The 18,268-nt window shown below is 32.1% G+C and overlaps 1 protein-coding gene across 1 annotated transcript; it reads right to left on the reverse strand.

The window, feature by feature from the left end:
* Positions 1-9,279: 9,279 nt before the first annotated feature.
* On the reverse strand, positions 9,280-11,189 carry LOC131641048 (dof zinc finger protein DOF1.1-like). The gene is made up of 2 exons (XM_058911373.1): positions 11,031-11,189; positions 9,280-10,779 (listed from the first exon to the last, which is right to left on the reverse strand). The coding sequence occupies exons 1-2, from the start codon at positions 11,082-11,084 to the stop codon at positions 9,721-9,723; spliced, it is 1,113 nt and encodes a 370-aa protein (XP_058767356.1). The 5' UTR covers positions 11,085-11,189; the 3' UTR covers positions 9,280-9,720.
* Between the last annotated feature and the right edge of the window lie 7,079 nt (positions 11,190-18,268).

Here is an 18,268-nt window from a genome sequence, read left to right on the forward strand (position 1 = left end):
CCTATTCAGTTGCATAAGCTATTGGGTCAGAGGCAAAGAGCCTCTCATTCAACAGATTTTGAACCATAAACTCCTTCATTTGGTATTTAATATGAGGTGGAGGTTTAGCTGGAGAGAGGGGTGAGGTGTAGAGGGAAAAGATACAGGTACTATGTCAGCTTCTGACACAACATATGCTTCTCTAATAGAAGAAAGGTGGTGATCACATGGTGCAAATTGTTGATGTATTCTTAGTACAATTTGCGTCTTTTGTGGCTATAGGTTGAGGTTGGTCCTGAGTGACTTGTTCAAGGTCTGTTTGGGATGCAATTTCCAGTCGAGTTTGAACAAGGTTTTTTTAGTGATGGTTTTGTTAAGGGTGTCTTGCTCAACTCCAGTTGAAGTTTAGTTGTGAAGGTTTAGAAAACACTTAGACGGGGGGTTGAATCAGTTATTCCTTTTTCGTTCGCAACACCAATAGAAAAAACACAGTTATTTTTATCCTGGTTTGTTTCCAACTCAAACTACTCCAGTCCACCCGCAAAGGTTATTTCGCTTCTCTCAATCGAGAACTTAATCCACTATAATCAAAACTGATTTCAACTTCACAATCAACTGTCGTGACTAACAATAGAATGCACAACCAACTATCGTGACTAACAATACAATGCACAACCAACTGTTATGACTAACAATACAATGAACAACTAGCTGTCGTGACTAACACCTCTAAGACTAACTCGTCTTAGCCCTCTTGAGAAATCTGACCCATCTGGTCTCTCAAGGAACAATTACAATATAACTTCAAATAATAGTGATTCAAGTTGCTTCTAATAAGCTTTAATCACAACTGTGATTTTTTACTAAGTTTTGTGTACGGAGTATGAACTCATAAATTCTTCTTCAAATTAAGTATACTTCGTTTGTATATGAGTTCATCACTTGTTGTTCAACTTTTGTATGTGATCGTAGTTCTTTTCTTTTCAAAGATTCTTCTATATATAGCTTCAAGAATTTGTCCGTTATCTTGATCTTTGAAGAGAGCATTAAATACTTGCGTGTTTGCTTTTTGTTTTTGTTTCTCCAACGAGCTGCATGTACGTTGCTTCTTCAATCAACATTGAGAATTGTTCCACTTGAGTGCTTCACCCGTCTTTTTAATCATTATGTTTTTAACGACATTTTATCTTGATTCAGAACTTTGCATCTATTCATAACTTCTGTTCTGACTTGAATATAAATTCAAATGGAGTTTCTCTACAACGGTTGGTGCATTCAGAAGTTACTTCTTTAGAACTTTCAGCAGCTTTTCCTTTCAGCGTTTGTTCAGCTTTACATAATGTTCATGTTCTGATGGCACTTGTATTAGAACATCTTCTGAAATGAGAAACTTATAATTAGAGTACCACATTTCCTTATACAAAATTTATTTACTTGTTATCATCAAAACACTAAGATATGATTAGAACCAAACTATGTTCTAACAAGATGCAGATAGAAATTTAGATCGAGACTGAACAAGATTAGGTTAAGGTTCGGGTTTTATGGTTCGGGATTGGATTGGTCTTGAATTACTAATTCAATTTCAAATTGAACTAGAACTTTAGTATAAACAACGTTTGATAGATCTGGTTCAACATAGTTGTGTTGGGCATTTTGTTGGGTGACAGATGGTATGGTTTTAGGAGGAAAAAATTCAAGAGGTTTAACAATGAGAGGTCTAAACTCAGAGCCTTTGAACTCAGAGCTTGAGCTTTAGCTTGATCTAGATCTACCACTAGAAACCTCTAAGATTTTTACACAAAGATTAAAGAATGCAATAATATTGTCATGTAACATTGTACTTTTACTAAATTAGAATGTTGTGTAGAAAGTAATAATTGAAGGATAGAATTAGGAAAATAGTAATAATTACTACTTCCTCTGTTCCACAATGACTGACCCAATACACCATTTCACACACATTAAAAAAGTATAAAAAGGTAAGAGAGAGAGAATATTATTTTTACTATTGTACCCTTATCATGTATTGAGAATGATGACATTTTTTTTATTAATAAGAGTGTAAAATTCAAAACAAATTTTATTTTAAAAAAAAACGACACTTATTGTGAAACGAATGAAATAATATATTTCTTTATTGTGTATCAGAATAAAAGATATGATATACTTTTTTGTCCTTTTCTCTATTTATCGATATATCTTTTAGTTTTTGCCCTTACCAAAAAAAATTGATATACACAACAATAAAAGATGAATATTAGAAATTATTTTAAATTGTTAAATAAAAATAGAATACCATTAAATTTACTAATTTATAAATTTATGTTATTAAAAAAAAATCACAAACATGATATAAATTTTTTGAGTGAGAAAGATTAAAATAAAAGTCACAATTAAATAATTTTTTTTAATAAGCAATGATATAAGATATCGCACTAGGAGTATAACCCTTACAACAAAAACTCTATAAAGAGTTGAAACATTTTAAAGGTAACTTGTATCAATCATAAAAGGAGGTCCTAGAAGTAGAATCACTACTACCTAACCATCTCCGAGAAAAAAACAATTAAATATTTTTACACGCACATATGACATCCTCTGTGATGTCCTGACAAAGCCTATATTTATACGTATAATTTATAACAAACAAAAATATAAGTATGTACATACCATTTAAGTGGCATTTTGTAAGGTGCAGAAGTTACTATAACTTTTTTAAAGAATTAGTCACTCTATTTTTTTAAGTGTTATTTTAGAATTATTATTTATTTCTTTTTAATTTTCAATCGTAAAATTTAAGGTAACATTAGTTATACTTTTGTTAAAATTACCCAAGTCATTTATTGTAGAGAGATAAAAAATTAAATGTATGTGAAAAATAATTAAAGGTATTATGAATTAAAAATAATTATTTCTTGATATATGGAAAAAGTTTAAAAATAAAAATTAAAAAAATAGAGAAAATATATTTTTAAAATGTATTATTGAAATAAAAATAGATCAGTCCAAAAAGGTATATCTCTTTATATATAGTTTCTACAGATATATAGTTATAGATTTATATTCACCTATTAAGTTGTTAATAATGCTTAAATTATTTATTAGTATGTTTATATGTCACACAGATTAAATATTTTGAGTTATAAAATAAAATATATTTTTTAGTCTATATAAATTTACACTCTTTTTTAGTTTAATAAGAGTAATAAAAATTTGATTATAATAATATTTTTAATTTAAATATATTTTAAAAAAATAAAAAATGTATATTTCACTTTATAATACTTGAAATATATTTTTTTATAAAATTGGTACCGTGTTTCTTATATACATTCGTCATTTTTAGTATATCATGTATAAATTTTAAAATTATATTATTCTTTTTACATAATGACTAATTTGATATAAACATTAATAAAGAATAAATTTGTACAAATATCAAACTTAAAAGATTTTTTAATTTATATCAATGAACGGGTAATTTGAGTTATGCCATTTTTTCTTGGCGACAACATCTAATCTTGTTTTGATTAGCTCATTGAAAAGAAAAAAGAAAACTTGTTGTGATTGATTACTACCTTTAACATCTCATCAATTATATAGTACGACCAACCGACCAACAAAAAAACCTTCGTTAATTGTTCCCTCCATCCAATCAAGATAGTTTTTTTTTCATGAGCCAAGATAGATTCGTTTTTCTTTACTATCTTTACTTTAGGTAAGCAAATTAGTATTTCTTCCGTTTTATAATAAGTGTTTTATTTAATCTCTGCGTGTTTTTTAAGGAATAATTAGATGTGTTAGTTTTAATGATAAAATTAATATTATTTATTAAAATATCCTTATTTATCATAGGTAGTAGAGATAGGTAGTAGAGTAGTTGAAAATGAGTAAGTTAATAAATAAGGGTATAATAGTGGAAAAATAATAATAAATATTGTATTAGTATTCTAAAAAGACATTTATTTTGAGACATAAAAAAAATACAAATGAGACACTTATTATGAGACGGAGGGAGTATTAATCACTATAGCTTGTAGTATTTTCGAAATTTTGAAACAAGTGCACTCTTAAGTCAAGTAAAAATCTTTAAACACAAAATAAGTGTGTTGTAGGGTCTAACACGTTTTGTATCTGACACTTATATGATATTTGTATGGACACGCGTGTTGAAAAAGCTAAACAAATATTTTTAATAAAATAGTTATTTCTTTATTTCAACAATTTTTGAATTTGTGTGCAACACTCGTATGACATTCATATATGTTTGAGATAACTCAGACAAATATTTATGTTCTAGGTTGCCCAGAAGGTTCAAGGATAAATGGTCAATAGCAATGTGAAAGGAATAAAGTACATAACATGTAAACTATTCTTCCTTTCTTTGCAAGCAATACGCGCGCACGAGAACCCTACTGACCAACCAGATCAATTTGACAGCTGACCGCGATCCATATCTCACCTCATGCTTTCAATTGCCAACTAATTCTCCTATTTAAGAAAGAAAGCATGTCATTTCTTAGATATTCAAATTCATTCTCATTCACACATCATTTTCACTCTCATGCTTACTTAAGCATTAGAGTGACAACTTTGCAGATCAACCCCCTCTCCACTGCATCAGAAGCTAAAGACCAACACAACAAGTTATGCCTCATTTCTTATTAATCAACTCTGTTTCTATTACGGAAAATTGGTGCAGTGTAAGGGAATGGACTTCAAATCTATACGATTGTCCACAATCGGATCTCCTCCGTTAGAAGTTTAGATCTCCTTCAATAGAAGTTTAGATGTTGTCTGTTAGAATTTCAAATCTCTTTTGTTCAAAATATCCGCCGTTCAACAGGAAGTTGTAGCCGTTGCTACTAAAATGGCCAAAGATCCTTCACCTCTTCCTCAAAGAGTAGATAATCAAGCCCTTGTAACGTCTCCATCCATTCTTTCGTCGCGAAAACGTATCTAACCTAGGATCTTCCCCGAATCTGCATCATAATTTCATTAGTGTGAGCCTTTGTTAGAACAAGACTTGATTATGCAATATGTCTCTGAGTTTTGAAGATTACAATACATATATTTTGTATGTAACAATTTAGTTTCTAATAGTTTCTTGAGTGTGCAGATATTATATTCCACAAGATTCTAGATTATTGTCCTTAAAAAATCATCAGAAACACCTTTCGTATCTGACTCTGAAGAGACATCAGAACTTCTGGAAGAATACTTAACATTCATCAGAAGTTAAGTCATTGTGTGCTTATCAGAAAAGTTGTTGCTTCTAAGAAAAAGTTAAGAATATGAATACATCAAGGGTCAAGCATTAGAAGATTAGAAGTGTTCTAATATAATGAGAGGAAATGCTCACATATTTGATAACAGTGTTCTAACTCTTAAATTACGAAGTTTGAAGAAACCATTCAGAAGACCAAGTGTTGAAGACTTTGAAGACGTGGCTCTGAAAACCCGAGTTTCGGAAGACTAATGATTCTGAAGACCAAGTGATGAAGACTCTGAAGATGTAGTTCTGAAGACTCTGAAGACTTGAAGCTCTGAAGATCCAAAGCTTATTTTCTTTTCTTCCAAGTCATGTTGTAAGCCTCTGAATTTTAAGAAGAATAAAATATAATGTTATGTAGTACGAGGTACAAACGAATGTGTTGTTCCACTACCAAGAAAAGACGGACATTGTGTACTATCTGGTCTTCCACTATGATCAAGCCCTTGGAAATCAAAAGGACCTTCCTGCCTTCTAACGTCTCTTTTGAGAAGCTATAAAAATATGACCAGTTCATCCAACAAGGTTGACGACGACAATTGAATAAGTTGTTGTTGTAAGTATTATGATGCTAACGTTCATACTGTCATAATGGTTATTATCATTGCAATTGTTAGTTGTTGCTTGGCTTGAATGAAATTCAACCAACACAGATCGAGGTAGAAGAATCAATGTATATAGAAAAAGAATATCAATTTAGAAGCCATTGATTGAGAACTATCTAAAGAGAAGCTGAAGCTCACGCCAATTGGAAATGCTATTGGGTTAATTAGTTGATGTTAATGCCTACATTGATATGCAAAAGCTAATCTCAACAAGAAGATGAATAATGAAGATCCTACAAGATACTGCTTAACTCGTATCACATACATCTTAATGGAGATCAAAATAAGCAAGGAGTTGTTGCTCATAACTTGCTCAATGAAGAAGATGAAGAATGAAGAACACTACAAGATGTCATCCGACATATTATTAAATACATCATTGTAGAATAATTTAATAATCATAAGAGTTGTTGCTCAGATTGTGTTTTAGTTCTAGGATTCTTCATGTAAATTGCTATAACATAAGAGTTATTGCTCAGAATTATGTTAAACAATGTGTGCGTAAATTATTTGTGTAATCTGCTTAACAGAAGCAAATATGTAAACACAAGTCTTATCAACTATATGTTGATAGTACCTTGATAGATCGGGTGAAGATCAGGAGCTCAAGAGGACAATGGCAGTGAGTAATTGTGGAAAACCTTTTAGAAGACTGAGTGAAGGTCAAGACTCTAATAAGGTGAATGAACGTTATATCTATTGAGATCACTGAATGTGTCATTCCTTGTTAGTCACGGAGGTTACTCGTGGAAGGTTGTTAGTCACTGGCGGTTGCATGTGCAAGGTTGTTAGCCACCGGCGGTTGCCCGTGCAATTGTAATCAATTCGGTTATAGTGGGTTAAGACCTTGAGTTCAAATCGAAATCACCTCGGAAGGGTGGACTGGATTAGCTTGAGAATTTCTCAAGTGAACCAGGATATATCGGGTTTCATTTACTTATGTTTATTACCTTTCAATTATTAGAAGCTATAAGAAGACTTAAATTTCAAAGAAGGAAAAATGCTTCTGAGAAACATTAAGCTTCTGATAAATATGAATTGAAAATATTCTGATGAACACTAATGATTTAAGCTTTAGCTCAAAAGTATAAAGAAGGGAAATATTATTGAAAACCCAATTCAAACCCCCTTTTTCTTGTGTTTTTCTTATCCTTTAAATTCTCCCTTTCGAAATTCTTCCAAAAGATTGGAGAAGTAAGAGAAACTATTATAAAATATGGAGGACTAAAATTCCCTAGTGGTCCTTGGACAAGGACGCGCTAATAACACGAAATATAACCCTTCCCAAACCCTTTCTCTAACGGATCTAAGTTGAGGATGATGTGTGAGAGGCCTCTAAACCTGAAGTTCTTCATGTTCAGGTATGGAAGCTAATCATTCCTCATACTTCATCCACGGTAGGGGTAGGACATTATCCCCCATAGTTTGGTGAAGAGAGACACTAACTTCCATCTAAGTAAAGGGGAGGAGTAATCAAAACAGCTAGATCGACAACCAAACCAAATGGTTTACGAACGGATGTACCCGAGGTAGAGGCTCCCTTAATGAATGGTGTACTCCAAATATCGACCATAAGAGAGGAAAATCGAAGGTTCCACCTTATCTGCTACACAGCTTCTTCAATCTTCATTACATCTGCACAAACAATAAGGGGGACGTCAAAGGAAAGGTAATTCAAGACAAAAGCAAAGTTAAAATTTATCTTAAAATATAGACCGATTAGGCACGCAGGACAAGTTCCAATGGACCATATCATATGAACTTGACTAAATGCTACAACGAGAAAGCTCTCAAAGCAAAATGATTAAATAAGTAAAAATAACTCGTTTACAAGCCACTAGTAGCACAAAAAGTCAAAATATTGCTTCATGAGCCTTATCTACACTATTCATCCTCTAAGGATCGTACCATTCACCGCGCACCACCAACAATTGAGATTTCCTAAAAAAACTGTTCGAAAGCACTCAAGTTCTATAAAGGAGAGGAAGCATCATCACCAACTAGCAGCTATAGATGTTTCAGTCGCTTCCAATGAAACGTTACCTCTTACAAGAAAGGCATCCAGTGCACCTATTCCCAAGTGCAATAACGTCCCATTAAAGACTTCCACATCCCTGAATTTCAAGGTCAAATAAAGGGCACGTGTCACAAGCTCTCGTCATACAAAACACAAACAAAGGCTCAGGGAAAACTATTTTGGGTAGCGCACAAGGCCCAAGGATAAAGTTTCAATAGCGAAGCGAAAAAAATAAAGTGCAAAATAAGTAGACTATTTTTCCTTATCTAATAAGGCCATTTTGTGCTCGAAAACCTTGTTGATCTTCCAAATCAATTTGACGGCTAACTGCGATCCACGTCTGACCTCACGCTTTTAGTTTTCAACCGCTTCTCCTAATTAAGAAGGTAAGCACAATATTTCTCAAACATTCAAATTCATTCTCGTTCTCACATGAATTTTTACAATCATATTGACTTGAGCATTGCAATGCTAACTTGCAGGACAACTCTCCCTCCATCGCATAGAAAGTTCAAGACCATCGCAACAAGCTCTGCCTTGTTGTTTGTCGATCAAGTCTGATTCCATTAAGGTCCAGTTTCAAAACAATTTTTTTTCTTAACTTCAACAAACATTATATATTTTTTGGACAAACCTCACACGTGTTCTATATTTTTTTAATATTATCAGTGTCATGGTATTCGTATCATGTCCCATTTTCAGGTCGAAATCCTTGTTTATAACTCTTAATTTTAATTTTGATTTTAAATATTTAATTGTTGTTTGTTGAAACACATGAAAATGAAACACATCCTCATCCTCATGTACGACAAAGAAGTACGATTCATTTGGTTAATTTCATTATAACTAAACATAATCATTTTGGCCATAATTGTACTCTATTACTACTAATGCTACTAAATTCATGTGATTTTCCCCCTCTAACACACACCTTCATTATGGTCCCAATTTGGATGTATTCAAAAAGCTTTTTTTTCCCCTTTTTTTCGTGAAAGGTTAAAAACAAGTATCCCAAGATTTTTTTAAAAAGCATCTCAAAATGTGAGACCAAAAGAAGTCTAGGAATTTGAAGTTTCTATTAAGATGATTTAAAAAAAAAAAGTTAGATGTACTATACTTTATAGCAGCAGCCGGTCAGATGAAACTAAAGCTTGATTAAACGTCACAAAAATAATGCATGGGGATTCATATGTACATTTTTCATGAAATTGAATTATCAATGTACAATATATTTCCACTTTACCAACCCACCAAAAATGGGAGTGATCTCCATGCTATATTGAAATTCCCAACAAATGTGTGAAATATTTTTCACATAACAAGTTTTTATTTACTCTTTTTAGAAATGAAATGATATAAAGAAAATTGACTTAGAAGAAAACCAATAAAGAACTATAACATGCAATATTGAAATGTTCACACAAAGCAAAAAAATTACCATTGATTAACCATATGAACAAATACATCAACACTTGTTTCAAAGATTAATCTCCTATTTGCTATACTTAATTAAGAAACCATTAAACTTGGTTGTCATCTATATAAAAACCAAGTAATTGGACTCAAAATCGTTCAGAAGAATCCGAGTTCAACTCCTAACAAAAACAAAATGATCAGATTTTACTTATCTCTTGACTGAATTTCTGATTATATTATAACCATTCCTTCTCCTTTATCCTTTCTCATAACACACATAGATATTTGTGGAATTTCATAATATTCTATGGTTAGCAAGTGAGTTATGATTCTAACACATTGATTATACCTTGGAATATTTTTATATATCATTGATCATAAAAATATGTGATTCTCTATAAGAAACCAAAAGTACTAGACTCATAGGATCATAATAAGTTACTTGATGAAGGAGTGAAACTAGGAACTTCATTCCAAAATAGATCATTACTATTTCCGGAACCACTCAAGAGATTCTTTGGCAAACTCAACCTTTGATGATTATTTTCTTCCATTTTCACCATTCCAATACTAGCACTTGAAGAATCCATTGCCTTAGAACTTATAAAACTTCTTGAAGTTTCACCATTATTTTCTCCACCAAATTGAAATAATCCAACTTGTGGCTCCAAATTTGTCATGAAAGGAAATTGTTGAACATTATGTCCTTGTTGTTGTTGCTGTTGTTGCGGTTGCGGTTGTTGCTGATGATGATGAACTTGTAGCGGATTCAGAAACCTCCATTGTTCGCCGATTCCATTTGATAACAACAAAGAATCTCCATTATTGTTATTACCAACTGAAGAATCTCTACCGAGTTGAAACTCAACATTAGTACTATTGGTAATATTTTTTGTCACCATAGAACCAATGCCTTGAGAAACATAGTCATTATTGTTATAATGATGCAAAGAAGGAAAAAAAGGGAATTGAGTTGGAAAATGAGACATTCCCATATTCACATTAGAATTATTGCATCCATTAGATTTTGCATTTTCTGAGCTAGACCCACCTACAATAGCACCAATACCGACCCGGCGATGATCATTACTTCGATTAGGTTTAGACGGCATTTTTGATACTGAATTTCCTTTGCTTCTTTTATTATTCTTTCTACAACCACCTCCAACTGGAACATTTCTAAGTGCACCACCTCTAGTCCAATAACGACGACAAGCTTTGCAAAAATGGCGTGGCTGCGAAAGACTATAGTTGTTGTAGTAGCAGAACTTTGTGTTTGTTGATTCACATCTTGGACATTTTTGTACTCCAGCAGCACCAGTGTCGGTTTGGTGTATCTTTGACATCCTAGCTCGATCCGTCATTGATCCTGGTCTTATAGACCCTTGATAGCAGCCATCAGCTTTAACTGTGATACCTGCCACAGTTGAAGCTGATGGCTGTTGCAGATGCGACGGATTTTGAGTTTCAATACCAATTCCTGCTTGCTGGTTATATTATTTTCACAAAAGTGTAAGAAAAAATAATTAATAAAAAAAATAAACTATATAATATTTTACACACATGTATAATAGTATATTCAAGAAAAAAAGCTTGATTATAAAGTGTGTTGGAATATCTGTTTTTTCTGATCAATTATATTTTCTTAGCTTTATTGAAGAAGTTAAAGATAGAAAAAAGTGAAAAAAAAAATTTTAAAATAAAGAAAATGGAAGCTAGAGAATGAAAAAATGAATACCTGTTGTGACCAGTTGGTTGGATCTAGATAGATTGGAAGAGAAGGGAAGACCATGGTTGTATCTTTTGAAAAAGTTTGATGAGTTTTTTCTTTGGATATGCTAGTGTGTGTGGGTGGAGAATCACGTCAAAATGAGAGAGTTGCAGAGAAAAAGAGATCACAGAGATGGAAAGAAAAAAGATAAAGGAGCTTTGTGGGGGGGGTGTAGTGTTTATATTTATTTTTGTTCTTGTTTATTTTCTCTCTCCCTCTCTTTTTGTATTTTATTAAAATTAAATTTGTGTGATTATTGAAGAGCACCAAACGTGTTTCTTATAGTATAAGTATCTTTAGGTTATTCTTTTACTGTGGCATTATCACTAAATTAGTCTTTATTATACTCCAATCATCATCATCATCATGCATATTTAAGAGAGAAAACCCTAACCCTAAATTTAAATGTTATATATATATATATATATATATATATATATATATATATATATATATATATATATATATATATATATATATATATATATATTAGGTGGTATAGTGTGTTTAATGTGAAAATGTGATATGATTGAAACTAATGATTAAATATTAAGATTATTATTGATTGATGATTAGGGTTTATGTCAAGTTTTCTATTTATATATAGAGATAAAAATATTAGCCTTCACTTCAATCGTGGTCTTTAGGTAGAGCAACTATCATACTCGGATACTAGTCAATAATCTCTCTTTTAATGGTCGACGAGTTCGCTAAGTGTTGATTCATAAAGATCCGTCTATACTAGAGAGATTTTATGTGTTTGTATCCAGATTATGAATCGTATGATTTATAATAGATATATATTGTCAAGATTTTTTTAAGTGTTTTTGGATGTCTTGTATAGTTTATCCATAGATTAACTGTGGTAAAATAAATTGTGATATTTTTTTTCATGATAAATTTTAAGTATGTATGTGATAGCACGTTCTAAAAGACAGTCATGTATATGGTTATAGTTTAGTTACTAGTTTATGTTTTTATGCTAAACAATGTAATATTTAAAATTAAATATTTTAAAAGCAATTATTTACAAGTTATATTTTAAAAGCAATTATTCATCTTTAAAATATTTAGAATTCTAGCGATTAAGCTATTTGAAGAAAAACAACAATTTTGATTTAAAAGAATAAAAACACAAAATAAAGAAATAATTAACTTTTAAGAGTATGAGTTGAATCATAAATATAATGTGAAGTTTTTTTTATCATTTCACCTGATAAACCATTTATAAATTTTTAATATCTTACATATTATAAATTAAATTTTTAATTTGAAAATATTTTAAAATTTTAAATTGAGATTTAAAATCTGAATTAAACCTTGAGCCGACACAAACTATAATCAATGGCAAAGTTGGACCAACAATACAAAGTTGGACAAATTTTTTAACTAAAGTTGATTTCTAAAACATTGAAACCATGAGACTTTAATATTGAAAGAATTTATAAAATTTATAAAAATACATGCATGGAATTCAAAAGTAAAAAGGTGATGAGTCATGGAGTCATGGTGGGGAGGTCTTCGGTGGAAGTGTCACAATCGAATGGACCTTTATTTCCTTTGATTCTGCTCCAGAAATAAAGTCATGGTTTTATATTCTTTATTTAATTAATAGACACTATTATATAGTAACACCTTTTTTGCTTTTTATGTAAAATTATTCTTACTATATGTTATGTGCCATAAATTTGTATTCCTTTTGCATATAGTTATATGTATTTACCACTTTCAGTCCTAGACTCTAGGATTGTAGAAGTATTTTATATTGTGGATGAATGATACATCAGCATTCCATGCTGCAATTTATGGACAGAGTAGTAAGATTCAGTAATACCCTTATGCACATATGAAGAGGGTGGAATAAATTCACAAACTATATATAAATGATGTGAAAGATAAAATTGGTACAAATAATATATAATGGTTTTAAATTGCAATTAGTGATGTTGCAATTGTGATTGTGGTCATTGTAAATGTTGTGAGAGACATTGTGGTAAAATAATTTTAAGTTCATTTATTATAAAAAAAATATATTTCAGTTTATTCTACATATATTTCTCGAGAGATGATTGAGATACACACAATAATGAGAGTTTTAGAAGTTTAATTTTTTTCCAAATATAAAGTAGATAAAAAAAAAGGATTCGATGCTATAACAATCAAATCATGCTATAACGGTTTCTTCGCAAGGCTTACAGGTCCGCCCATTCATCCCTTTATAGTTAATAATGTTGATTTACTTTGAAAAGTAAAAGTGCCTCCAAAGATTATTTTTTTCCGGTGGAGAGTTTTCCACAATAGAATAGCAACGAAGGATCAATTAAAAAAAGGGGAATTGAGTTGGAAGGAGGAGATCATCAGCGTTGCGTGTTTTGTCTTTCGGAGGACGGAAGTTTAGGGCATCTTTTAGGGGGCTGCAATGTTGTCAATAGAATATGGAGAAAAGTGTTCAATTGGATTGGTCCGTTAGACGGTTTATCTTTGGAGGAGTTTGTGGGGTTCTTTGGTTTTTCTAAAAAGGTGAAGATTAAAGCTAAGAGGACTACGATAGCGGTCATTTAGCTTGCTACGATTTGGTGCATTTGAATTAGGAGTAATGTGCAACACCCGCATTTTCTTAATTATTAATTTAATTTAATTTTATATTAATTATTAAGAATTTAGCATTTTAAGGGATTTATCAGTAAAATTACGGGTTATAGGCAGTTGGGCCAAGTGTTGAGATTAATAAAGAGGGGGTGTTAAGTGGTTAAGCCCATTACTAATTTATTTTATGTTTTCATAAAATAAAGGAAAATAAGAAAAAATGAGTTAGAACGTGAAAAGAGAAGCTGAAGGAGAGAATTGAAGAACGTGAAAGAGGAACCAAAGAGGAAGAGGACCAAATCAAGAACTTGGCTAAGGTAAGGGGGGACCTTCAAATTACCATCTCTTATCATGTTATGAATGACAGGGCATGATTAGGGATATTGTTTGGGTCAATTTGATCATATGTCAGAGTTAGGTTTTTGGATAATTTTAATAGAAGTTGAATAATTGATGAATAACTCTGTGAATTCTATATAGAATTGTATGTTAATTGATGTTTATGTTGTTGGTATTGTATCAATTGTTGTGTTATGATTGTTCTTCTTAGAAAACCAAATCTGAACATATGAGTTCTAATTGATTGATGAGAAATTGGGTCTTGGATGTATAAAACTAATATAGGGTAATAGATTAATGAAGTTGAATGAATCCTATGAGTTAAAACATGTTAAAGTGTTGTGTTGAGACCCAAATCGCAGCCTGTTATGATGTGAAAACGAGTGGAAAATGGACTGGTGTGATTTGCAGATTTTTTTTGGGAAATACTGGTGTTTAACGTATGGAATGGAGTCATACGCGTATGGGATGAGGCCATACGCGTATGAATGTGTTGATACGCGTATGGGAAATCTTAGTGGGAAATCAGTTCTGTTGATACGCGTATGGGGTGACTGGTACGCGTATGAGTATTGGTGATACGCGTATGGGAGGTGTCATACGCGTATGGCCGCTGTGTGTTAAATTTTATGTTTTTGTGATTGTCTTCGAAAGTTCAATGATGCGTAACTTTTGATCCGTAACTCTATTTTTAGTGCCGTTTCGAGCATGATGAACCTTATGAGATAACCTATGTGTTTAAAATGATGAAATGAGGTGTAAATTCAATTAATTTTGAATCATGATTTTATTGCTTGATGAATGATGTATTGTACATATATGTGATGAGATGTGACAATACATGCTATGTTTTAAACATGATTCGTATGATGATTTGTTTGATCGTGTGATGGAGCTCATGAGATATTTCATGTGATAATATGAGTATGATGTGAATATTTTGTTTGTTTGATGGATGATATATTGATGACATATATGATGAGATGTGACAATATGAGATGTGTTGAATGATGTGAATACATGTATATTCTTATTATTGATTATGATGATGAATGGTGTAAACATGTGTATGTTCTGTAATGATGGTGATGATGATTGATTTGTGATGAATGATGCTGATACATATGAACATACTTAATGATGATGTTGATGATGATGATGATGATGATAATGATGATGATGATGAGATAAGTATGTTGTGTATGTTGCATTCATTCATAACCATTGTTGAGGGCTGAATCCTAAATGATGAGGGGATTCAGTGAAGGGCATAATTCCCATTGTGTGGAATTTGTGCTGGCAGGGCCGTATCTTGATGATGTTAGATCGGTCGGTGGGACATTCCCATTGATGATGTTTGGTACCACATGCATAGAGTCAGTTGCATTCATATTGCATGAATTTTATAACATGACTGAATTTATTTTATGTTATGGTTTGATGATGTGTGAATGTGTGAATATAATGAGATTGGGTGAATAATATAGCTATGATTGTATTATTGTTTACGATGCAATAATATTTTTTAATTGATAATGAGACTCACCCTTACATTACATTTTTCAGATTGAGGATAGCGGTTTTTCGGCTTGGTGAGGATTAGCTCATTAGTCATCGTTTAGTTTAGCGTCAGGCGTCATGCTCTGATATTGTAACACTGGGGGACAAACTGTTTCGAGTTTAATTGAAAAACTCTACTTTGTTTTAATTACTTTTGAGGAATATGGCATCGATGATGTGATGTTAATTTTGATGATTTATTCCGCCGTGTCAACATGATATATTATGAATTATGAATTATAATGAAATGTTTCTTAAGTGTAGCATGACAATTGATTTATGATAAATTTATTTATTGAATTGTGGCACCCTTGTTTTCATGTTTACTCTGATTTTTATTTAAATGTCGCGAGGTTTAGAAGGGTGTTACATAATGCGATCATTTTTAGGAATGACCCGTATAGCTTCACCGAGTGTATGTCGGGAGTAGTTTATTTATCTTGGTTTTGGTTTCAATCTTATTATGTTCTTTCGGATAACTGTAATTTTCATGTCTGGAATATCCTTCCTCTCAATTGTTTTGAGAAGTAGGAGTTTTCCGCCTTGTTTTTGATGGTTGGAGTATCTATTATACCCCTTTCTTAATATCAGTTGCTTATTTAAAAAAATCATATTTAAAAACGTGTAATTGTTATGTGGTGGAATTAGAATTGTTTGATGAATGGTGAATTATAGCTGTCATACCCCAAAATTTGCCCATCTCATTTCTCCTTTCAAGCTCATACCAGAGTTCAAGAATCAAAGACACATCCTCCTAAACAATGGCTCAATGAACTAGGGTTTTGAATTCCCTAAAGAAAATCAATGAATCAAAGTCTCCAAATGGATTTCATATGGCTTATGATGTTTCAAACTATCCCTATGGCAAAGTACAAGCTTCAATTCCAAAGGATTGTCCAGTCAATTGCTCAGAAAGTCAACAGTCGACTAGTTTGACATAAAAGTCAACTGTGGTCAAAGTACAATAAAAATTCCTAATTTTTGGTCAACATCCTTATTTTGAAGTATCGTTCATCATTTGATCAAGGATTGATCATGATTCATCAAGGAAAGTTCAGAAATCAACAAAATCCAAAGTTTCTAAATTAGGGTTTTTTGGACTAAAAGTCAACTGAACTTTGACCATCCATAACTTTCACATGGAACATCAGAAATTTCCCATCCAAAGCTCATTTTGAAGGAAATTGAATTCTCTACAACTTTTTATCTCACAAGCCAAGTCTAAAAATGCTTCATTTGAGAGATATGAGCCAAAAGATTATAGGTCCTTTTTGAAAGTCAACCAAAAGCAGTTTTTTGTCAAAGCCCATATCATCAAGATAAAATCCTCAAATGGTAAAAATCTTCTAAAGTGGCTTATTGAGGACATCTTGAGGCTTCCAAAATGTCCTATAACTCCTCCATATCTTAAAAATTGAGAGAGATATGCCTTGTCAAAATTGGACAATTTTGAGAGAAAAATGTGGAACAAAAAGGCTTCAAAATGGATTTCTTTGCAAAGAGGCCCAACGTTTTATGACCCAGTCTTGATCATCAAGTTATCCAAGGCCCCAAATTTAGTTGCCACTAATTTTTGGATTTTTATTTGATTTTATATGAATTTTTAATCATGTAAAAGTGATATTAATTTATATAAATCACATAAAATTCAAATATTCAATTAAGGATCTTATTCCAATTACATTCAATCACCATTTATACCATATTTCCAATATAATTTCGTGCAAGCAAGATTGGTGCAAGAGAGATTGAAATTGGCCAAAATTGGAAACATTATGAACCATATTTTCCAATCAAATCTCCAAGATTGAAATCAAAAATTGAAGAAGATTCAGTCCATAATTTTTACCCTAATGCATTCTCCTATATAAACATAATCATGGCAGACCCCTAAGGGACGAATTTCTGCAAACAGAACCATAGTTGAAGCGCTTAAAATTTCAAGAAAAAGGAGAGGTCGAATTCAAGGTTGAAGGCAAATTCAGGAGGTATTGGTTATTCAAACGTGCTCTCTGAACATCTCTGAAGGAATTCCAATCGTTTGCCAAGGTTGCAGCGCTCAGAAACACTCATAATTTACCATGGTTTGCACATTTTTACTTAGGCTCGATCTCATTGATTCATGCGTTTTAAATGAGTTTTCGTTGCATATTTGTGATTAGTGTGGTATGATGATTGTTTATGGAGTTTTAATTGCGTTTATGTGTTCATATAAGGTGTTCACCATTGTTAGGGTTTGAGACCTTAAGTAAGGGCTTTCCGTTTCAGAACCAATTGCAGGGATGTGCAGGCACCGTTGAAATCGTGAGAATAGGACGATCTCAACCATAGCTTTAGGAGGAATTATTAACGTGTGTGTAAGGTTTATGTGTATGCAGGTCATATAGTGATAGCCATTGTCTGTAGGTAAAAGTAAGGAACCTAACACGACGGTTCCGTGAAGAAGATGGGTGCGTGTCACCATGTGACTAGGCCATTTAAAATATCGCGCGCGTTTTATTTGATCCTTTAGTTTTATTCATTATTATTGGAAGGTGTTCATATGACAAGAATAACGCTTGGTTGAACTGGCAACGGATGCGTGCGAGGTTGGAGGCGTGGGTTCGACCCCTCGCTCCTACAATATTTTTTTTTTGTGAATTGGCAAGTTTTTAGGTACCATGTGAATGACTCCAGGGCAACGCGCGGTGTACCTTCGCATCAAGACCGTGTGATGATCT

The sequence above is a fragment of the Vicia villosa genome, unplaced genomic scaffold (genome assembly GCF_029867415.1).
Source record: "Vicia villosa cultivar HV-30 ecotype Madison, WI unplaced genomic scaffold, Vvil1.0 ctg.003487F_1_1, whole genome shotgun sequence".
Lineage (NCBI taxonomy): Eukaryota > Viridiplantae > Streptophyta > Magnoliopsida > Fabales > Fabaceae > Vicia > Vicia villosa.